The sequence below is a fragment of the Chrysochloris asiatica genome, unplaced genomic scaffold, assembly GCF_000296735.1.
Source record: "Chrysochloris asiatica unplaced genomic scaffold, ChrAsi1.0 scaffold00049, whole genome shotgun sequence".
NCBI lineage: Eukaryota > Metazoa > Chordata > Mammalia > Afrosoricida > Chrysochloridae > Chrysochloris > Chrysochloris asiatica.
In genome coordinates, this window is record NW_006408567.1 from 9,504,241 (window position 1) to 9,528,555 (window position 24,315).

Below are 24,315 nucleotides of genomic sequence, written 5' to 3' on the forward strand. Positions count from 1 at the left end.
AAAATTATATCCATTTTCTAAATACATGTAGTCCCTTACAAATGTCCAACACAACCTATAGTTGTGAATCAACTCAAGTAAAGCCTGTTACATTAAAAATTCAAAGTATATACAATGGCTCGTAATAACAAATGGTGACCACTTGGGTATATACAATGGCTCGTAATAACAAATGGTGACCACTTGGCAAGCACATCTAAACATTATTATTTACTATATCTGGAAGTGTTTAACACTTTTTTTTTTTTTTTTTAACACTGTGTACTACATGGGGTCAAGTAAAAAATATTTCCTACAAAATCCTAAGAACCTTGATTGAACAAAACTATCAAATCATGAAGCTATTGTTCCTCAACATATTCTCCTTCTCAGTATCTACACTTCTGAAGGTGGTGTGCCCATCTCCTTAACCTTCCCTTTAACAATTCTGCACTCTTTGATTTAGACATCAAAATGACAGTCTTGGCATCCTTGAAGGACTCAAATCATGTTCCTCTGAAATGGTCTTTGAGTTGGGGGAACATAAAAGAAGTCTGAAGGGGCTAGACATTGCCAAACATCTTGAAACAAGAAGTTGCTGGGCCTGGGCTCTCGGGATCATAGTGTTAGGGAACACCATGGTCAACTGGCATAAAATAGTCCACAAAGACATCCTACTTTGGTGAGTAGCAACTGGGCTCTTATAATCTCATGAGCAGCCATCTAAGTTACAGCTATTGGTCTCTCTATGTGTGGAACAAAGAAGACTGACAAAAACTGAAGATGCTTAGAATCAATTAGTCCAGTGGACTGACAGAACATGTTAATATCAGTCTCTATGACTCTGAGAGCAGAAAAATTAGATGATGTCTCGCTACCATTACTAATGGCTCTGAAAGGGATCACATTAGAAGGTCCTGGATAGAGTGGAAGATGGCATGGAACAAACTCAAAATTATAAAAAAGACTGGACTTTATGGACACCGACTTAGTCACTGTGGGCTAGAGCTGAGAGTGAAGTAGCCAGCAGAACTTTAGAAGGGGAAGGTGTACGAGAACTCCCAAACTAAGATAGTGCAGTACCCATTTGACCTAGCTTGGATGGCTAGCTGACCATAACTTGATGAGATGAAAATAAAGACGTTTTTGATACTTGGAGCAAGTGTAAATTGCTATAATTTGATGAAGAGGACCTTTGTTTATGGATGCAGTTTGCTCAAAATTCCAACCACATTTGATCTCTTGACTGCTGCTTCCATGAGTGTTGAATGTGGATCCAACCAAACCGAAGTCTTTGACAACTTCAATCTTCTTTCCATTTATCATGGTGTTATTTATTGGTCCAACTGTGAGAATTTCTGTTTTACACTGAGATGCAATCCATACTGAAGACTGTTGTCTTTGATCTACATCAGGAGTATTTAAATTCTCTTCATGTCCAGCAACCATGGTTGTATCATCTGCACATACAGCAGAATGTTAAATAATCTTCCACCAACCTTGATGCTATGTTCTTCATGTACTCCAGTTTCTCACATTATTTACTCAGCACACAGATTGAATTAAGTATGATAAAAAGATACAACCCTGGCACACACTCTGCCTGAATTTAAATCATTCAGCATCCTCTTATTCTGTTCAAATGACTGCCTCTTGGTCTATGTACAGGTTCCTCAGGAGTATTACTGTTTTGGAATACTCATTATTTGCAATGTTATCCATAGCTTGTCATGATCCATAGTCGAAAGTCTTTGCATAGTCAATAGAGCACAAGTAAATATCTTCTTTCAGGTATCCTCTGCTTTCAGCTAAGATCCATGTGACATCAGCAATGATTTCACTAATTTTCCACATCCTTTTCTGAATCCAGCTTGAATTTCTGGCAGTTCCCTGTCGATGTACTTTAGTAGCATCTTTTGAATTATCTTTAGAAAAATTTTATTCGCAAATTTGGTATTAATGATACTGTTTGATAATTTCTGTGTTCTGTTGGGTAACCTATCTTTGGAATGGACGCAAATATGGATTCTTCCAACTGGTTGGCCAGGTAGCTATCTTTCAAACATCTTGGCATAGATGAATGAGTGCCTCCAGTGCTACATCAGTTTGCTGAAAGATTACCTGTATTCTGTTCATTCCTGGAGCCTTATTTTTCACCAGTGCCTTCAGTGTTGCTTGAACTTCTTCCACACCAATGGTTCTTGAAGGGTTAGACATTGACCATTTCTTTTGGATACAGTGACTCTGTGTACACCTTCCATCTTCTCTTGATGGTTTCTGTATGGTTCAGCATGTTGCCCTTGAAATCTTTCAATATTGCAAATTAAGGTTTAAATTTTTCCTTCAGTTATTCAGCTTGAGAAATGCTGAACATGTTCTTCCTTTTGGCTTTTCTAACTCCAGGTCTATGCACATTTCATTATAATATTTAATTTTGTCTTCTCCAGCTGCCCTTTGAAATTCTCTGTTCAGCCCGACTTTCCCATTTCATCTCTATGCTGGAGAGTAAGTTTCAGATATCTTCTGACATTCATTTTGCTCTTTTATTTGAGATGAGCAAGAAAAGAGGAAGGACTGGCTGGTCTGAAGTTTACGAAGTAAGCCCATGGCCACTGACCTAGGAGCTGTGGGCCAGGGCTAAGAGTGAGGCAGTCAACTGGTTTGAAGGGCAGGAAGGTCTGCATGAATTCCTAAACTTGCAGCTAGTACCCATTTGACCTACCTTGAATGGTTAGCTGACCAAAACTCAACTAGATCAAGAAAAAGAAGTTTGATAATGGGAGCAAGCGTAAATTGTTTGATCAACTGGACCTTTGCTTATGGATGCAGTTGCTCACAATTCTAACTGAAATGGAAGGATTCTTTGTATCAAGGATCAAGATTGCTTCTTTAGTGCACTAGGCTTGATTGTTGTTGTCAGGTGCCACTGAATCGGAACCGACTCATAGTGAACCCATGCACAGCAGAACGAAACAATGTCCGATCCTGGGCCAAACTCACTACCGCTGCCACACTTGAGTCCATCAATGATGCCACCTGGCCGATCCATCTCATTGGGGGTCTTCCTCTCTTTCTCAGACCCTCCATCTTACCCAGCATGACATCTTTTTCTAGCGACTGTTCCCTCCTGACAATATGTCCAAAGTATGAGAGACGAAGTTTAGCCATCTTGGTCTCCAAGGAACATTCTGGCTGCAACTCTTCCAAAACAGATCTATTGGTTTTTTTGGCAGTCCATGGTACTTTTAATATTCTCCTCCAGCACCACAATTCAAAGGCATCAATTCTTCTATGATCTTCTTTATTCACTGCCCAGCTTTTGCATCCATATGAGGTTATTGAAAATACCATGGCTTGGGTCAGGTGCACCTTAGTCCTCAACCTGACATCTCTGCTCTTCGACACTTTAAAAAAAAGTTCCTGTGCAGCAGATTTGCCCAATGCAATATGTCGCCTAATCTCTTGACTGCTGCTTCCGTAACTGTTGATAAGATTTGTGTTATCTTTCAGTAACCCAGAAATTGATTGGAACTTAATCCAACAGCATTTTAGGAGGTTGTGGAACAATATACACTTGTCTGTGGATATTCATCAGCTACATGCTCAAATTTATGATATAAGTAATTCTCAAAGTGAACACTGAGTGGCTACTCATTTTCTACCCATGCTAGAGAGTAAGATCCCCTAAGAACTTGATTGAACCTCAGCATAGTGATCCTGCTTGGTCACCTTAGAGCAGGTGGTGGGCCGGCAACGTCGGGCGCATGGGGTCCGCAGCTGATCTCCTCCCTCCCTGCCTTCCTCGGATGGCGGCTGTTTATGCTGGACGTGTGGCCAGAGACGGGTAAGGATCACGTGGAACCTCGGCTACTTAAGACAGAGACATTGCCATGCTGCAATGAGTCTCAATGACTGGTAAGACTGAGGAATTCGCACTGACCACCTAAGACAGGCAGCGTCCCTTAAACAATCAATAAATAAGGAGGATTCAGATGCAGACAGTACAGACCCGGTCAGGAGGCCAAGCCCCTGTGGGCCCAAGCGTTGTTGACCGTCCAAACCATAGGCTCTGAGGATCAGACTCTAGCCACCTAGTAGACATAGCAAACTGTCCCTCATCTGATTATTCAGTAATGCTTGTTAGTAATCTCATACATGAGCCCTGGATATCCACAGACAAATGTAAAAACCTTCCCTAAAAGCAGAGACTGTAAATTCCAAAAAGCCAAGTCCCCCGCCATCCAAAAAAAAAGCTAAAGAGGATAGAGAGAAACACTGTAAACTGATGATATATGGTGGGGATAATAATCAATGTAATGAAACAAGTATATGAATGGTTGAATGTGAAGCTGATGATGTGCCCTGTAAACCTTCACTCAATGCAAAATAAAAACATTTAATTAAAAAAAAAAAAGTTCCTGTGCAGCAGATTTGCCCAATGCAATATGTCGCCTAATCTCTTCACTGCTTCTTCTGTAACTGTTGATAGTTGATCCAAGAAGGACTTGAAACATTTATTGATGATCAAGGAACACAGCCTTCAGTATGGATTGCATCTCAATGTCAAAAAAACAAAAATCCTCACCACTGGACCAATAAACAACATTCTTATCAACAGAGAAAAGACTGAAGTTTCAAGGCTTGATAGGGATGGGCAACTTAGACACTGGGTATCAAAAATGGAGGCTTTAATAGTACAAAGTGGTTGGCTGACAAGCTTTCATGAATGTGCTTAGTTTCAGAATGGGGGTGGTGGTGTAAGGTACACTCCCCACTATATAGTTTTCTTCTTTTCCAGATGGCTTGGGTGAAAAGAGATGGGGGATGATGGTGATAGGATTTTATGATTCAATTTTGAGTAACTGTTATCAGGATTAATCATGGTTATCACAATTGTAATGGTAGAAGTGTAACTAAAGGGGGGAGTAGTTAATTTTTCATTTCGGGAACAGAGGACTCTGGGACCATCGAGAGAATGATTGGACCCTGAGACCTCACCCAGAAAAATGGTGATGGTAGAGACAGTGGCAGAGGTGATGGCATAGACAAAGAGAGCAGCTGAGGACTCTAGGCTCACAGACTGAGAAAGGCTATGTGCCTGTGGGCAGGAGGCCAGCTTAAAAATAGGGCCCTTTGGACATAAAAACTAATATATATTTTTTGTATGTGTACATACAAAATATTTCTGCTGTTCATTTATAGAAAAATAAGATGTAAAAGGGAAACCACAGAAGAGAAGAAGGATAACTGTTGTTACTGGGAGGGGCATGTAATTAAAAAACAAATAAAATTGGGCTTACTGGTCAAAAAGAGACTGGAGGGATTGGAGACTATGGCCCTCAGCCAATCTCCAGGTGTGGAACAGAACTCATCCATGTAGCCCAATTTTCAACCAAGTGGTGGATAGATATATATAGGGATGAAATCAATAGTGAGATATGCTCACCATGAAACAATCAACCACTCAAGATCAAAAGGGCAACATTTACCTAGGGACAAGATTCAGAGGGGTTGGGAAGGAGGGTGATATGGAAATAGGAACCACAGGGAGAAAATGGGATAACTATCGTTACATGGAGGGGATTGCAATCATTGAGATTAAACCATGTGTGTGACTTGTTGAATGTAAAACTGATGATCTGCTCTGTAAATCTGAGCTTTACTCAATACACAATAAAAGGTTAAAATAAAAAATGTCTGAAGGGACAAAGTCAGGGAGGTAGGGTGGATGGGGTAAAGGTTCCTAACAAAATGAAGAATGAGCAGGTGCATTGTCATGATGGGAAAAAAAAAAAAAAAGAAAAGAAAAAAATGCCTTGGCACAACTTTCCAGGCCTTTCTCTCATGAATGCAGTTTTCAAACTTCTTCATAATGAGCCTTCATGATCATCTTTTGTCCTTTGCAAAAATCTGTTAAGAGTACCCCTTTGGGGTCCCAGAAAGCAGTCACCATAACCTTCCAAGCTGACCTCTCTGCCTTGAATTTAAATTCAACTGGCCCAGTAGATCCCCATGAAAGCAACTGTTATGACTGGACTTTTGGAAAGACACCATAAGGAGACAAAAGTGTATTACGGAGAGAACTTGTCTGCAGCCATCTACTGATTGCAGAGACATGTTTAAACATTTTGTCTGGAACAAACCCATACATATATTGTTTTATTACAAACAAAATATGTTTAAACATGTCTCTGTAATCAGTATATATAAATGAATTGCAATACTTTTTGACTTACCCTCATATAAGACAAACATTAAACTAACTGATGTTAGCTATGAACCATACCTAACTGAGTTGCATACAAATCTGACTTGAAGTCAGACTTAGGAGCAGCACTGGTTCATAATCCTGAGACTGCCTTTAGTGTGCAAAATCAAATAAGATTGCAGGAATGGATGATCTCTTGATGGTATCACTGAATTTATTTCTACTAGTTTAAAAAAAAAGGATAACAGTAGTTTAAAGTTGGACAGAACATTAACATTAAAAATAATAAAAAGCTACTATTTTATCAATGGAAGAGGATAAATGACTTGCCTGTGACCACAACATAAAAGGAAAGGAAGAGATTACAATTTAAGATCCTGACAACGAGTCTAGGATTTTTCCTAATATGCCTTTTTTTCTTAAACCAAATTCAAGCAAAAGTCTGTCCTAAAACACTATGACAAAAATAGTTTACATGTATGTACCTTTCCACTGTACTACTTAAATCCATTAAACACATTGTTACAATTATTTAGGAAGATATTTTTCATCTCTCTCAATATATTGTTTTTGCATTACTGAGAAATCTTCTTCTAACAAAATAATTTTCAAAGTGAAAAATAAAATAAGCCATATAGGAAGTAAACATTTTATCTGATGCTGTGGTTCTAACTTTAGTGTGCATCAGAATCATTAGAAAGGTTTGTTAAAGGGATTGTAGGGCCCCACCCCCCTGGAGTGGCTGTGAAAATTTGCATTTCTAACAAGTTCCCAGGTAATGTTGAGACCATACTTTGAGAAAAAATGACACAAAGAACCGAAAATTCTTACATAAATCTGACTATAAAAAGCAAAATACTGCTTCTTCTAAGAGTCACATTACATGGTGACTTTGACTACATTACTATCAATTGTAAAGACTCCATGCATCATGTTTTTACTTTAACAAAACAGACAAAAAGAAAAATAGAAAAACAAAACAAAAACAAAACCTTAATTCTGACCTGAGGAATATTAATTCCTTTTCTTATCTGCTCCTGTTCCCATCGGCTAAGCTCTTCATCTTGTTCTCCAGTTACTAAAGCGTCATCATCACTCCCTTCAATACCTGCAGAGATATGCAGTAAATAAAGTAAATACTATTAGGAAAGGGATGGGATGCTATCCTGATATTTCACAATAATTACACAAAACTATCTGCATTAACTCAGTCTTACTAAAATAAAATTCTATTAGGATCTCGTCTCTGCCATCTGATATGCCTGAATTTGAAAGTATATGCCCGGAAGCTAAAGGCAACATAATGCAGTGGTTAAAACCTTAGTTAGCTTTTCTAATATATGTAAGCCTTGACTTAAACAAAGGGAAGAAAAATCTTAATGTTCCTTAAGGAAGTTTTCAGGATTTTATAAACATATGCATGGAAATTGTTCAATACACATTTATACAGGAAGTGCTTAATAAACATTAGCCATCACAACTATGTTATAGTTTTCAAAGAAGTCTACTAAGATACTTGTATCCAAGTATTAACAGTCAGCAGCTCAAATCTACCAGTTCTGCGGAAGAAAGATGAGGCTTTCTGCTCCTATTACAGATTTACAGCCTCAGATCCTGTACAGGGTGGCTATGAGTTGGAACAGACTCCATAGAACATAACCACCACCACCATCAATATAAAGCCCAGAGTCCTGGTATGGACCTGTGAGTTAATGTGCTGGACTGCAAAGTCGATATGAACCACAAGGTCGGCGGGGTTCAAGGTCACCACTGAGCCTTGTAAACACTACACAGGGTCACTGTGAGTCGGAAGCGACTCGATGGCACTTAACAACAACAAATATAAAATCCTGGTGGGATAATGCACTGGACTGCAAGGTAAGCAGTTTAAATTCACTAGTCACTCCTGGAAAACTCTATACAGAGCTGCTATGAGTCTGAACCAATTCAATCAATACACTTAGTAACAGTGAAACAGTTTTTAAAAATGTAGGGATTTTTAATTTGATTATATGTTGTTGTTGTGAAGTGCCGCCGAGTTGGTTCCGACCCAGAGTGACCCTGTATAGGGTTACCGAGGAGCAGCTGGTGAGCTTGAACCGCCGACCTTGCAGTTCAAATGCCTTTGCAGTCTGGCGCATTAACCCACAGCACCACAGCAGCAGTCCCTATATTCAGAATGACTGACTTATGGACAACTCCTTCTTGTCCTTTAATACAAGGCTTCAAACTGGTTCTGTCATGGTCAGTGATACAAAGCAGAACAGCTCTGAATTTTTGTAAGTTGGGTGATTTGTCACAGTAACCATAAAGGGCAAAATTACGGACGGAAGTCCTGGAATGGCCGATTCAGAAGAGGCGTAGCAAGTCCTTTCAGTAGCCTGCAGGGTGAGACTAGATAACTGGCAGGGTGGTGGAGAGTCACACACATTCAAAGTGGTGCTATGCGCCACCATTTTGGAAGCCCTGCTTTAATGTTAGGTGAATTTGTCTTCAATTTGCAATGACTGGCTTAACGTCTATTCTCAAAAAATTTCTTCATCACAATCACCTTCAAATTAGCCTTTAAGTCATTGAAAAAGCTTTGATTCTTTCTTGAACTAAAGTAAGGCTTGATAAGAATTATATGCATCTGTTCTGACTGACCTACAAATTCTTGTAATACATATAGTTAGGAAACAAATCATATTCAAAACCTAGGAGCTGCCATGTGTGAGGGGGCCTCAAAAAGCTTGTGGAACAATGAAAAGACAATAGAATTTTTCTGTGAAATTTTGACGCTCTCTCATATTATTAAACCACATTTAATAACAATGCAGTGGGCTTATTATCCAATTATATTACGTTACCTATTTCCTCAGCAATTTTTTGTCTTTGTGACTTTTCTTTAACAGAAAAAACAATCCGGCGCTTCTCATCATCATCTTCATCATCACTAGCATCATTCTCATCTTCCCTAACAAGGCGGCCTTTACCAGGTTCATTATCATGAGGAGTGAAATCTCCCAATTCCCGGGCCATCTGACGTTTTTTCCTGGCAGCATGGATAAAAGCCGCGTCAGGAATTTCTCCTGGAAATAAATGGTAAAAGAATTATAAAATATTTCAGTATTAGAGAGAAAATTTCTTTTTAAAAAAATATGAAGATCAAAATAATCTCACCAAGGCATCCATATCATACTGAGGACCTACTTTCATCTGCTGGTACCCTTTCAAAAACTGAGCCTGTAATACAGCTGACTGATGTTTTTGAACTGAATCTGATATGTTCATTACTAGGGGAATCAAAAGACCTAAAAGATTTAAATGATGACTGTACTGCTCAATGAAGATACTGAAAAGCTCCTTAAATTGAGTGCCTTTTGTGACTCAATACCCTTATTTCAGAAATTTTATTATATCCTGAATAATTTTTAAATTTAGTTATATAAACAAGAGAACAAAAATGAGGTATGGAAATGGCTGATACATTTTTAGTTACACCATTCAAGTGGCAACTGAAAGTCACAGGAATTTTTAATGGCAGTTACATATGGGAAAGAGCGGAAGGAGGTAACAGTACACCCAAGTAGGTGCATTTTAGGGTGGTTTTGTTTTTTCATTAACTAAACAAATAAAAGCAATTAAACCATTTCCACCTTTAGTTACATACTAAACAGTAAAACAAAAACAAACCACAATAAGAACACCCACACTTGCAGATAATACCTACTTATCCTGGCTTCAATGAATGGATGATCAGAGCTCAACCAGAGGTAAAAAGAAGAGGAAAAAAAAAAAAAAATTCTCATACAATTTGATGAACTTGACCTACACCTAAGGAAGCAGTAGCTCAAAACAGTGAACAAGTCCTCACAGCAAGAATCATTCCCACCCCCTCCACACACAGAGTAGACAGGGATGGGCAACTTGGACACTGGATACCCAAAATGGGGGGTGGGGGGTTACAAAGGCAAGAAGTGACTGGCTTATAAGCTTTCAAGAGGGAGCCTAGATCCAGAGGGCCTGGAGGAAGGTAGAATCTCCAGTGAGTAGTATTCAATCTGACTAGGCGGGGCTGATGTTATGAAATGCAGACGGGTCTCTTGTGATACAGTAGTGAATAATTGTTATCAGGACTGACTGTGAGGGTTGGAAATGTAAAGGTGGACATTTTATAGCAAGGAGGGGAGTGATTAACTTTTCAGTCTAGGAGCAGAGGTCCCTAGGACCATCAAGGGAGAAGAGCAGAGAGTGGGACCCTACCCAGAGAAGCAGTGATGCCTGAAATCGAAGAGATGATGATGTGGAGCTATGGAGCAGCTGGAGACTCTAGGCCCAGAGAGGGAGAGCGACTGTGTGCTGAAGACCTGGGGGGTACGGGGGAAGGATTGCATGGAGGGAATTGTAAGCATGGCAATGAGACGATATACGATGGAATGAACGTAAAACTAATGTTCTCCCATGTAAACTACCACATAATTCACAACAAATCATTTAAGAAAAAAACAAACAAAAAACTAACCACAGTATCATGCTCTTAAAAAAGCACTAAACTTGTAGTATATGTCTCATTGTTTTTTTTTTTTTTTGCCTATCTGTAAACATACTATTAATTTTGCATCTAATTTTTCTTTATCTCAAATCATATTAAGTTTTGCATGTTATTATTAGTAGCAGTTCTGAAAAGTTTTTAGGGAAAAGAACATATTAATTTTATTTGAAATGTAAACACATACGCTAGTACTGTTTCTCCATTAACCTGAAATTCTATTTGTATTGATAACAAAATTGCCTACTGGGAAACAACTTGAAAAAGTTAAAAAGCTTCTAAGTTATTCCATTTTCTATATTTGCAAATGGAAACACCCTAGTTCCACATAATAACAGTACTTAGCTTTTACCCTTTAATAATCATCATTCTTGGTGGCTTATTTCAGTTCTCAGAAATGTTTGAGTTCTGAGCACCAACCTGGACGGAGAACATTCAAAGAAGACAAAGCGTTGGAAAAGGCTCCACCAGCCTTTGGCTTCTCTTCCTCCTTCTCACTTTCCATATCCATTTCATCTTCACCATGTTCACTAATGATAACTCCATCTTCCTGATTTGGATCCTTAACATGTCCTGGTTTGTCCAAAGGCAGTTCATCTAAATTGTTAAAACAATTAAAATACATTTAAAATAAAAGCCATAAATTAAAATAGCACTGTTTATTCAATTATGGATTAATTCCACTGAAATTTGAATTACTTTACTAAAAAACACAGATGATGATGGATGATGATAAACTGCTACAACAATAGATAAGTATAATCAGAAGGGAAAAATAAGGGCCAGATGAATATATTTGAGGCCCTGCTCAAACCAACCTTTAGTGGGATTTTTAAAATCAAATCAATTATTCCGTCATCTAAACTGCCATAGGTTTAATTATTTTATTTTATGTCCATATTCTGTAAGCTCTAAGCCCACTGAAGACAGAAATGTTTATAAAACAGATAAATCTCCTTGCCATGGGGCACCTTATGGGGTATGGTGCCAGCTCATTACTATTTCTCATCAGTTATCCAAAAGAGTGAGGCCTGGACGGTCACTGTACAGCCATGACCCCACTGCTAAGACTGAACACAAGAGTAGTAACTTATGATCCAAGCAGAGACAACCTGAATCTCTTTCTGGTTATCTAGAGTTGGGACAAACACTAGACGGCATAAGAACAAATACACGTAAAAAGGAGGGAGCTGTGGAATGGCTATGTTCTGCCATGTGGACAGAGAACAGAGCTCACACATCCTCGGTCTAGTCCACTTCTGAGGTTTGTTTCAAGAAGACTTTCGTGACATAGAGTTCCAAGTTTGTCTGTGACAAACTGCACTTGCTTTGGATTCCTGGTATGGCACTGTAGGATCAGAACTGTACTGCGAACCACAAAGTCGACAGTTGAAACCCACCAGCTGCTCCTTGGGAACCCTCCATATTTGCTTTACATTGTTTATAACTAAATAATAGGAGCCCAGGAGGTCCAGTGATTAGTTAAGTGTTCAGTTACTAACCAAAAGGTTGGCAGTTCCAACCTATCAGGTGCTCTATAGGAGAAAGGTATGGGAGTCCACTTCTATAAAGATTGCTGTTGTTAAGTGTCATCTGTTCCGACTCATAGTGACCCTGTATAGGGTTTCCAAAAAGTGGCTGGTAAATTCAAACTGCTGACTTAAGTTCAAACAGACCTTGCAGTCTAGTGCTTATCCTATAGCCTTGGACTATCCAAGACTCCATAAAGAAAATACCCTTGAAAACCTGATTGGGCAGCGCTACTTTGTCCTATAGGGTTGCTCTGAGTCAGTATCAGCTAGATGGAAATCGGTTTAGATAACATATAATACTACTATACTCTCCCTTCCCAGCATGTTTTTAGAAGATCAAAGTGTTTTTAACCTTGATGCACATAATTATTGTGTTGTTAAGTACCATCAAGTTGGTTCCAACTCAGAGAGACCCTGGAGTTCCTGATCATATGATCCAAGCATGAGATGTGAAGTCTTGCCATCCTGGCTACTAAGGAGCATCTGGCTGTACTTCTTCCAATACAGATTTGTTTGTTTTTCTGGTAGTCTATGGTACAGAGATGTCAGCTTAAGGACTAGGGTGCGCCTGACCCAGGCCATTGTGTTTTCAATAGCCTCATATGGATGCGAAAGCTGGACAGTGAATAAAGAGGATCGTAGAAGAATTGATGCCTTTGAGTTGTGGTGTTGGAGGAGAATACTGAAAGTGCCATGGACTGCCAAAAGAACCAATAGATCTGTTTTGGAAGAAGTGCAGCCAGAGTGCTCCTTGGAGGCCAGGATGGCTAAGCTTCGTCTCTCCTACTTTGGACATGTAGTCCGGAGGAAACAATCATTGGAGAAGGATGTCATGCTGGGTAGGGTGGAGGGTCAGAGAAAAAGAGGAAGACCCCCAACAAAATGGATTGGCCAGGTGGCATCATTGATGGACTCGGGGGTGGCAGCGGTGGTGAGGTTGGCCCAGGATCGAGCATTGTTTCGTTCTGCTGTGCATGGAGTCGCTATGAGTCGGTTCCGACTCGATGGCACCTGACAACAACAACAATGGTACTTTTAGTATTCTCCTCTAACATAACTTAAAAGCATCAATTCTTCACCAGTCTTCCATTATTCATTGTCCAACTTTCACATGCATATGAGGTTACTGAAAATAACCAAGGATTGGATCAGGTGAATATTAGTCCTCAAACTGATTTCTTTGCTCTTGAACACTTTAAAGAGGACTTGTGCAACAGATTTGCCTAATGCAATATGTCATTTGACTTCTTGACTGCTGCTTCCATGAGTGTTGATGGCTGATCCCAGCAAAATGAAGTCTTTGACAACTTCAACTTTTTTTGTTGTTGTTGTTAAGTGCCGTTGAGTCGATTCCAACCTATAGAGACCCCGTACAGGGTTTCCAGGGAGCAGCTGGTGAGCTTGAACCACCGACCTTGCAGTTCAAACGACTTTGTAGTCTGACCCATTAGCCCACAGTGCCACATCAGGACTCCCCAATTTAAAAAACATTACTGAGAAGTTAAGACCCAAAGTACAACCTGGAGTATACTGCACCTGAATTTAGAGGCCATCTCAAGAATAGACTGGATGCATTCAACTCTAATGAATAAAGTACAAACAAGTTGTGGGTTTACATCAAGGATATTACATAAGAAGGACCATAATGAATTAAGAAGACAGAAAAGAAAAAAAAACCAAAAACGATGAAACAATGAGTGGCACACTAAGTATCAAAGGAAGATGGAAAGAATACCAAAATGACAATCAGCCATTTCAAGATGAAGCACATGATCAAAAAGCAATAGTCTAGAAAGAAGTCCAACCTGCACTGAAGGCATTAGTGAAAAACAAGGCTCCAGGAATTTATGGAATACCAAATGAGATGTTTCAATATATTCATGCAACACTGGGAGAGCCCACTCATCTATGACAAATGTGGAAGACAGCTACCTGGAAAACCAACTGGACAATATCCATGAGTCCATTCCAAAGAATGGTGATCCAATGGGTGAGGAACTTTTAAAATTATATCATATGCAAGTAAAATTATGCTGAAGATGACTCAAAAGTGGCTTTAGCAGTACAACAGGGAGCAGCCAGAAATTCAAGTTGGCTTTAGAAGTGGAACAATTTGTAAACAATACGATTACTGATGTCAGATGGATCTTAGCTGAAAGTAGAGAATACGAGAAATATGTATTTTACTAACCATGCAAAGATGTTCTATTGTGGATTATAACAAATTATGGATAACATTGCAAAGAATGGTATTCAAGAACACTTAATTGTGCTCATGAGAAACCTGTAATAGACCAAGAGGTCCATGTTTGAACAGAACACGGAACACTGCATGGTTTAAAATTAGGAAAGGTGTCCATCAGGGTTGTATCCTTTTTACCATACTTGGAGTCCTGGTATGGCACTGTGGGTTAATGCATCAGACTGCAAAGCCGTTTGAACTGCAAGGTTGGTGGTTCAAGCTCACCAGCTGCTCCTCGGAAACCCTGTACAGGGTCGCTATGGGTCGGAGTCAACTCAACGGCACTTAACAACAACATTCAATCTATGCTGAGCAAATAAACTGAGAAGCTGAACTATCTGAAAAAGAATGAGGCATCAGGATTGGAGGAAAGTTCATTAACAACCTGTGTTATGCAGGTGGCACAACCCTGTTTGTTCAAAGTGAAGAGGACTTGAAACACTTACTGATAAAGATAAAATAATACAGTCTTTCAGTATGGATTACAACTCAGTTTAAAGAAAACAAAAATCCTCACAACTAGACCAATAAACAGTATCATGATAAACAGTGAAAAGATTGAAATGGCCAAGGATATAATTTTATTTGGATCCACAATCAATGCCCATGGAAGCAGCAGTCAAGAAATCAAATAATGTATTGCACTGGGCAAATCTGTTGAAAAAGACCTCTTCAAAGTACTGAAAAACAAAGATGTCACCTTGACGAGTAAGGTGCAGGTGCACCTGGCCCCAAGCCTTGGTATCTTAAATCACCTCAATGCATGTAAAAGTTGGACAATGGATAAGACTGAATAACTGATGTATCTGAATTAGGGTGTTGTTAAAGAATATTGAATATATACACCATGGATTACTCAAACAACAAACAAATCTGTCTTCAGAGAAGTACAGTCAGAATGTTTCTTAGAAGCGATGATGGTAGACTTCATCTCACATACCTGGGATACATAAGGAGGATCCCTGTCCCTGAAGAAGAACATACTTGGTAAAGTAGAGGGTCAGCAAAAAAGAGAAAGATCCTCAACAAAGTGGGCTGAAACAGTGGCTGCAATGATAGGCAAAGGACTGGACAGTGTTTTGTCCTGTTGTACATTGTTGTGGCTAGGTGTTGTCAATTTGTTTCTGACTCATACTGACCCTGTATAGGGTTTCCAAAGAGTAGATAGTAGGTTTGAAATGCCAATCTTGTGGTTAGCTGTTCAGTGCTTATCCTACAACACCATTTGTTGTTGTTGTTAGGTGCCATCGAGTCGGCACTGACTCATAAAGCGACCTCATGCACAGCAGAACGAAACACTGCCTGATCCTGGGCCAACCTCACTACTGTTGCCATGCTTGAGTCCATCGATGCAGCCACTTGGCCAATCCATCTCGTTGGGGGTCTTTCTCTTTTTCTCTGACCCTCCACCTTACCACATCCTTCTCCAGCGACTGGTCCCTCCTGACAATATGTCCAAAGTATAGCAACCATTGTTGTTGTTGTTGTTAAGTGCTGTCGAGTCGGTTCCGACCCATAGCGACCCTGTACAGGGTTTCCGAGGGTGTAAATCCTTACGGGAGTAGAAAGCCTCATCTTTCTCCCGCGGAGCGGCTGGTAGTTTCGAACCGCTGACCTTAAGGTTCGCAGCCCGATTTGTAACCACTACGCTACCAGAGCTCCTTACCACATCCTTCTCCAGCGACTGGTCCCTCCTGACAATATGTCTAAAGTATAGCAACCATAGGGTTGCTATAAGTCAGAACTGACTATACGGCAAAACCTTCTTAGGCTCTTTAACTCCCCACCACCCCTACCTCTCTCATTTGTTACTCTCTTTAGCTATAGACTTCTGGGGCTATGAAAATTTAACATTCGCTTTATCAAATGTATTATGATTAGATGGAGTAAAGAGCTATTTAGTTTCTTCTGCTCTAAAACCACACTAGATCAGTGGCTTGCAATAGACTGAAAACAGAATTGCAAAAGGTTTATTAGATCAGATATGGGAAGATTTTTGCAGATTTGAAAGGATTCAATGTTTCATTAAGTTGACAAGTATTTGCTTGTGATTAAGTAGAAAGGTGAATTTTTACTCAGTGGTCACACACATATTTATCTCTATAGGGAGAGATGTTAAGATAGGTTCCCCTGATGCTTTAATGCCATTTACAATTACCTGAAGAATCTTGCTTTCAAAATTAACTATGCCCTTCCTCCTTAAATTCTGGCTTTCCCTCTCCACTGGCTTCTCTTCTTCTGCCTACACAGGCTTTCTCTTTACCAAAATTAACTTCTCCTAGAAGGTCCTTCAATTGTCCTTTATTTCTCAGTTGAACTTTCTAAAGAAGCAGTGTGGATCTGCTGCCTTCTACTTACTAACTTGTGTGCCTTAATTCTGGCAAATGCCCATTGATCCCTTTCTCCCAACTTAACCTGATGGCTGCAGCCACAGCTAATTCTTATCATTGAGCAATTTAGCAAAAGGTGTTTCTTTCTCTGAATGCTAAAGCCCTATGGGCACAGAGCTTGTTACCAAGCCACTCCCTTCAGCCAGATAACCCTCCTCAAGGAAAAATTCTGGGAGTCCTGCCAACAGCCTTTCCTCATCCTCACTTTTCTGGTTTTATTTCACACAACTGACCGCCATCTTGAAACTTTCCTACCTTTTCTTCTCTGGGCTGATTCTTTTGTCTCATTTGGTAAATTTTCTTCTTTACGTGGACTTATTACAGGGTATAAGCTTTGGCCCTTTATAATTCCGTTTTGCTGCTTACTCATCAATCTCTCATTGAAAACTTTGTTTTAATTACTACCGCTATTAACACCACACCTAAATTTACATATCCAACTATTTACTGATTATTTACACTCAAACTTGTTTAAGAGTGAGTTAACTATTTTAGGGATATTATAAAAATAGGGCTTCCAAGTCTATAGTACTATTGTTGCAAAGTTAATACATCTCTTTGACTATCTAAGAAGAGTTTGAGGTAAAAGAATTCTGGCTTCATTCACCCTAAGACAAAGTTGAGAAGGGCTAAGAAGGAATGGAAACACATGGAAGAAGTGGGATGTTATTACATTGTGAGGATTACAATCAATGAGATAAAACAAAAGGTGTATAAATTGTGGAATGTAAAACTGATTTGTTCTATAAGCCTTCATCCAGTTCACAGTAAGAATTAAAAAAACTGTATTACGAAAGAGTTACATAACACCATCATTCCAGTGATACTAATGACTACCTATAATTTTGGTGTGGCGTCCTGGCTCAAGCTAATAGCAGCTCCTTGGAAACCCTATACAGGGTCACTGTGAATCAGAACCAACTCTATAGCACTTAAAAACAACAACATCATAACAGAAGGTTCACCTGTGGTGAGGACATGAATTATTTGAATTCTTTGGTGAGTTGAATATTAAATTATGTGGCGGGGCAGAAGGCAGGGGGAAGTCACAGAAAATGACCTTAGAAATCTCATACTTGTGTCAATTTACAAATCTACAACAGCAAATGGCAACCATGCCAAAAGATTTTTCTTAGTCCTTAATTTCCTTGTACTAGCTCAGTACTGACTCGATGGTACCTAACAACAACAACAACAACAGCTCTGGTAGTGCAGTGGTTATGAGTTGGGCTGCTGAAACCTCAAGGTCAGCAGTCGAAACTACCACTGTTTGTGGGAGAAAGATGAGTCTTTCTGCTCCCATAAATATTTACAGCCTCAAAAACCCTATGCAGGGTCACTATGAGTCGGAATCAACTCCACAGCACACCACCACCACCACCACCATTTCATAGTCCTGGTGTGGCATTGTAAAGTAAAGCACTGGACCACAAGGTCTCTTTGAATGCTAGGTCGGCAATTCAAACCTAGCAGACACTCCTCAGAAACCCTATACAGGGTTACGTTGAGTCATAACTGACTAGACGACACTTAACATTTCATAGTACATAGTTCTCTGGAAAACTCTAGGAAAACTGAGGCAGTTATTCCCATAATATATCTCCTCCAACCTTCCTTCTGTATCAACACTTAATTATTCTTAGTCACTCTGGCACAAAATTTCATACATGACTATTTCTTTTATATACAATAGCTAAAGCATACACCAGCCTTACCAATTCTTCCCTTGAAATGTTTCCCAAATAAAGCTTTTTTTTTTCTTTCATCTCCCAGACCTACAGCAACTATTGTTAACTTTCCCACAGTCAGGAAAAGTCTGAGTCTTGCTCAACTGAGACCTTTTAGAACCCCAGAAACAAAACTGACCCTTGAGGATAAACTGCCTCCTGCCAATCCAAGCTGCATGCCAGGTTAAGGTTTCAAGAAGGCTATTTATCATGTCACCATCTTGGCAGACCATAGAATGCAGCAACCTAACTAGATATGAAATATCCTTCACAATCTGTCAACAATGTATCTTTCACACTAAACCTCAAACTACTTTCTACACAAATCATCTACTTTGAGCATTCAGGTGTACTTGCTCTTTTCCAAAAGGCCTCAGTTGTTTTAATCTTTGATAGCAGCCCCATACCTTCCTGCTCCTATCTTTTGGAGTTTTAACTGTCAAAGATCCAGACTCAAATCCCACTTTTTCTATGAAACATTTTCTCCTTTTCCTTAAATTAAAAAAGAAAGAAATAAGAAAAGCCTAACTACCTCTGGGACCATTCACTTGACATTTTGCCATGTACTGTGACTTATTGTCACCTCCAAAATTAGATGCAAATTAGAGAAATAATGCTATATTTTTTTCACATTGGCAACCTGGGACATAATACATTATATCTTATATCCTTAATTCCATAAAACAAAAGGATTTCCTTTAAGTATCTGCACGAGAATAACTCATGCTATAATGGATTCAAGGAGCCCTAGTGGCACAGTGGTCAAGCACACGGCTATTAATCAAAATGTTAATGGTTCAAGCCTAACAGCCACTCTGCGGGAGAAAGATGCCACAGTCTTGCTTCCATAAAGATTACAACTTGGCTACCCTATGCTGCTGCTGTGTGCCATCAAGTTGGTTCAGATTCATAGTGGCCCTACACAGTGTTTCCAAGGCTATAAATCTTTATGGGAGAAGAAACCCTCATTTTTCTTCTGAAGAGTGGTTGGTGGATATGAACTGCTGACCTTGCGTTTAGCAGCCCAATGTGTAACCCACTACGCTACCAGGGCTCCTTTGGAAATCTGATAGGGCTGTTCTTTCCTGTCCTATAGGGTTACTATGAGGTGAATTCGACTCAACAACAATTAAAATAAAAAAATAATGGATCTACAATCCTAAAGCCAAAATATCTGCTTAAAAAATTTAAACTTAGATGTTGATCAGATGTGCGAGCGAGCAATCTGTATACTGTACCTCCCTCAAACTGAGAAGTCTTGTTTTCAACAATATATCAGATAATACTGCTTAACAAGGGCATTACCACCATTAAGCTTCAGGCAGTCCTAAAAGCTTTCTAAGAATTAAACCAACCGAGGGAGTAAACACACACACAAAAGAAAATTTTTAGGATGAAATGAGAAAACTTTCCCTGTGAAACAGCAATCTGTAGACTATCAGGAAAATAGCGATAGAGTTTAGCCACTTCGACAAAAACATTTCAAAGGTAATAATTTTATCTTTTTTAAAAAAATGCATTTACAATGTAATTGTGTTAGAATCACAGAACTGTACTGATAATCAATTTTGACTTAACAATTACTCTAGATATAACTTAATCAGTTCACTATATCTATCTCAAATCTATTTTCATTCCTACAAAGAAAATGCTTTTCATTTTGTCATTTAGAAAGATTCTTATTAGTTAGGTACTTACTGTCAGCTGATGAGTTGAGTTCCGTCTTTATCTTCGACTTTTCAAGATCTTCTTTGTATTCCTTCTTAAGTAACTTCACTATCTTTTTGCTATAACTTGATTTCTTCACTTTGAAAACTTCTTCATTTTCTTAAAAAAGCAATTAAAAAAAAAAGTCTTTAAGAACCATTTTTCGGAAAATATTTTCCTGTCTAACTTCTACATGGATTTTATATGGTGTTCAGATAGCCAAATCCCATATTTACTTAATTTGACATTATTTCCAATATGCCATTGTTGTTATTGTTGTTAGGTGCCAAGGAGTTGGTACCAACTCCTAGCGACCCTATGCACAATGGAAAGAAACACTGCCCAGTCCTGGGTCAACCTCACAATTGTTGCCATGCTTAAGCCGACTGATACTGCAACTCTGCCAATCCATGGCTCTCAAAAATTGAGGTCAAGTTCATAAATTAATCTAGAGTAATAAGGATTTGATCATTTTTGAAGAGAAGTAACACATGCAACACCACAAACATTACTTAAATAATTTATTTCAGGGTGAAAAGTATTCAAAATACTTCAGAAAAAGCACTCACTCACCAAATTATTAAATAATCTGAAACAAAATATTCAACATCAAAACTTGTTAAATTTAAAGAATTCTACATTTATCACAAACTAACACACATTATTTTCAAGTCTAAGCTGAGGACAAATTTCTTAAATTGTTGCTACTTTAATTTGAAAATTTAAAAGCCAAACACAAACCACTTTATCAAGTAATTCCTGAGTACTCAAAAACAAAATTCTGACTGCATACCTAACAAAATGAAACAAATCAAAGAAAGACAAAGGTAATTTACCTACCTTTGGGAAACTTGAAAATATCTCACATCAAGACGCAAATGAGTCATAATTTCTTTTTTCACAATGAAATTAGTAGTGTATATATATATACATGTAAGGAGCTCTCTGGTGGCATAGTGGTTACAAGTTGGGCTGCTAACCTCACGGCCCCAGCAGTTCGAAACTACCTGCAGTTCCGCGGGAGAAATATGAGGCTTCCTGCTCCCGTAAAGATTTACAGCCTTGAAAACTCTGTACAAGGCCGCTATGAGCGGGAATCGACTCGACAGCACTTAACAACAACAACATACATACATACATGTAGGGAGTGGTGGCTCTGTACGATAAGCGCTGAAATGCGAACCACAAAGTCGCTGGTCCGAGCCCACCAGTAGCTCATCAGAAGAAAGATGAGGCTTTCTGCTCGCTAAAACCCTATACAGGGGCCTCTGTGAGTCCGAACCGACCCAGGACCCAAGGCACTTAAGAGAAGACTCACACACATAACTGATCGAGAAGTGAAAAGATTTAGGCTCGTTTGTTTAAGACCAGAAAGGACTGCTGGTGTGGCGATGTGGGTTAATGAGCCAGACTGCAAAGCCGCTTGAAATGCACGGTCGGCGGTTCAAGCTCACCAGCTGCTCCTCGGAAAACCTATACAGAGTCGCTATAGGTCGGAATCGACTCAACGGCACTTAACAACAAAGACCAGAACTCTAACTCCACTGAAGCCAGATCTTTCTCCGGTACTAGATACGCAGCTTTGTAGTACTATTACATGGTCTTTCTTTGTCGTTCCAAAAAATCAATGCGAGGAAAGCTGGACATCTGTTACCTTTATGGGGACACTAAAGCTCAGCGATTTCAAGGGACTGGCCCAAGGTCACTGTTATGAGTGGCTGCAACTGCGGGTTTCGGTTCCCAAAGCTCTTAGCAAACTACCGGCCTGTCAAAGATGCTTGGAGAGAGCACCCAAAAGGCGCGTGCACAATGACCTGCAGAGTTCAGAAAGGTAACAAGAACAGTCAGGGAGGGCTAACTTTCCACTTAAAAACTAAAAAATGAACTGAGCTTAGAATAAGAAAAATGCACAGGATGGCTAAGAGTAGGCGGTTGATAAGAAAAGGCTGGCGGCAACGCGGGAACACGTCCCCGGATTGAGCAGAAGGCCGGAGGCGGGGAAAGATACGCAGCCTGCTCGGCTGAAAGCCTGAGCGCGGGGTCTGGGGTTCCAGGGTAGGTATGTGGGGGTCCTGAGCCCTGAAACACAACACGAAGGGGACGCCGGCGGTTACCTTCCTCCTCGTCCTGGAAACTGAGCAGGCTGGCGCGGGGCACCTCTTTGTTCTCGCGCGGCCTCTTTCGCGGCTTCAGGCCGTTGCCGGGCTCGGCACTGGCCAAAAACCCGACCCCGGGCTCGGGCCCGAGACCCGGTATCATCGTGGAAGACGGCGGCAGCCCTGGGGCCAGCAGAGACTCCCCCGCGGGGCCCCTGTCGCCGGCGCCAGGGCCCGATTCTTCCCCGGTGCTCGGCGGCGACAACAGCGGCGGCGGCTCCTGCTCCTCATCACGCTCCCGTTCCTCCTCTTCGGAGTCATTCCGCTTGCGCACGTTCACCCGTCGGGCCTTTCGGAACATCCCCACGGCTGGCACGGCGGTCTACACCCGCTCACCCACAGTGGCCCCGGCAGCGCCGAGTTCGCCACGGCGCACGCGCGCTCCCCTCAGCTCCAGCCGGGTTCTGTCGCCCCACTCGCTACGGCGCGCCCCGCAGTGCGCATGTGCCCGCGCTCTCATGAACTTTTAAGTACTTTAGGATGGCTGTGGTATTCTCGCGAGAATGTCAATTCTGGGCTCTGACCTCTATCGGCCTGGAGGACTATTCGCAGGGAACTCTGGGACTGGGAGGCTGTCTCCTGACGGCCAGTGGGTCACTGTGGATCATAAAGATGAAAGGGAAGAGTTGGAAGTTCGAATGCCCATCTCGGCTGCAGTCCCTGCAATGCGTCTTCCGCACTTCTGCAGTGTAGTCACGTGAGGACACCTCCCGCCTAGTCCTCGGAGGTGCGAGTAGAGGGGAAGCAGAGGAGAAGCAGTGTTTGGACAGGGAAAATATGATACAAAAAGTGAAATGTACCTTGACATGTTGCTGACTGGCAAGTACGTCTACTGAGCAATACTTAGTATTTCTACAGCTTTGTAGCTGCAAATCACTTTCACAGATATTTAATTTCATTTATGTTACCTTGTGTTATTCCCCCTCCCCCCCATTAAAAAAAACGAAAGCAAAAATGTTTTCGAAAGAATACCAAGTTTTCTAGCAGATATAGGACTAAATACGTTCCTAATAATAGTTACCATCAGAAATAGAAGGAAAGTAGACATGGGGATAGGAGGGGTTGTGAGAGATTTCTGAATTGCCATACGTGGGTACTGCCTTAGCTGGGAAGACTAACAGGGTAATAGCTTCTGAGGTTGAATTCACACGCTTTATACATTGCCTTTCCAAACTTGTTGCCATTGACATTTCCTTTGTATGTTCACACAATGTACACGTGGCTACATTTTTATGTTTCAAAACTCAAAGCTAACAAAGAACATTTTGTTGTTGTTAAGTCACATCATCAAGTCAATTCTGACCCATAGGGAGCCTGTATAGGGGTTCCAAGGAGCGACTGGTGAGCTTGAACCACCTACCTTGCAGTTCAAACTGCTTTGCAGTCTGACACATTAGCCCACAGCACCACACCAGGACTCACATTTAGTATAGTGAAAAAAGTCTACCCATGTCTCAAAGCCTTCCAGTTCAACTCTTTGGAGGCAAGAGGCAGTGTTAACAAATAGTTCCTTATATTCTTCAGAGATATGAGCATAAAAGCATACAAATACCTGCTTTTAGACTTTTCATGAATTACCTCTTTTTTACATAGATGGTGTATGAACTGCATTGTTAGCATCTGACCATACCTATACCTTGTTGAGTCTATCTTTTTTACCCAACTGCATACTGATCTACTGTCAGAACATACTGTCAGCTGTTGTTAGGTGCTGGCTGAGTCCATTTTGACCCTATGTACAACAGAATAAAACAATGACCTGTCCCATTTTTGCGCCCATTGTGTCAGTCCACCTTATTGAGAATCTTCTGTGTTTTTGCTCACCTTCTCCATGATGTTCTCC

General features: G+C 40.3%; 1 protein-coding gene across 1 annotated transcript in view; it reads right to left on the bottom strand.

The window, feature by feature from the left end:
* Positions 1-22,931, bottom strand: part of PAXBP1 (PAX3 and PAX7 binding protein 1) — a 55,907-nt gene extending 32,976 nt beyond the window's left edge. Inside the window, exons 1-5 of the mRNA XM_006862537.1 lie at positions 22,431-22,931; positions 20,308-20,436; positions 11,139-11,315; positions 9,037-9,258; positions 7,192-7,295 (exon numbers count right to left, since the gene is read on the bottom strand). Of these exons, the coding sequence (XP_006862599.1) occupies positions 7,192-7,295; positions 9,037-9,258; positions 11,139-11,315; positions 20,308-20,436; positions 22,431-22,773 (975 nt within the window). The 5' untranslated portion in view covers positions 22,774-22,931. The remainder of the gene's footprint in view (positions 1-7,191; positions 7,296-9,036; positions 9,259-11,138; positions 11,316-20,307; positions 20,437-22,430) is intronic.
* Between the last annotated feature and the right edge of the window lie 1,384 nt (positions 22,932-24,315).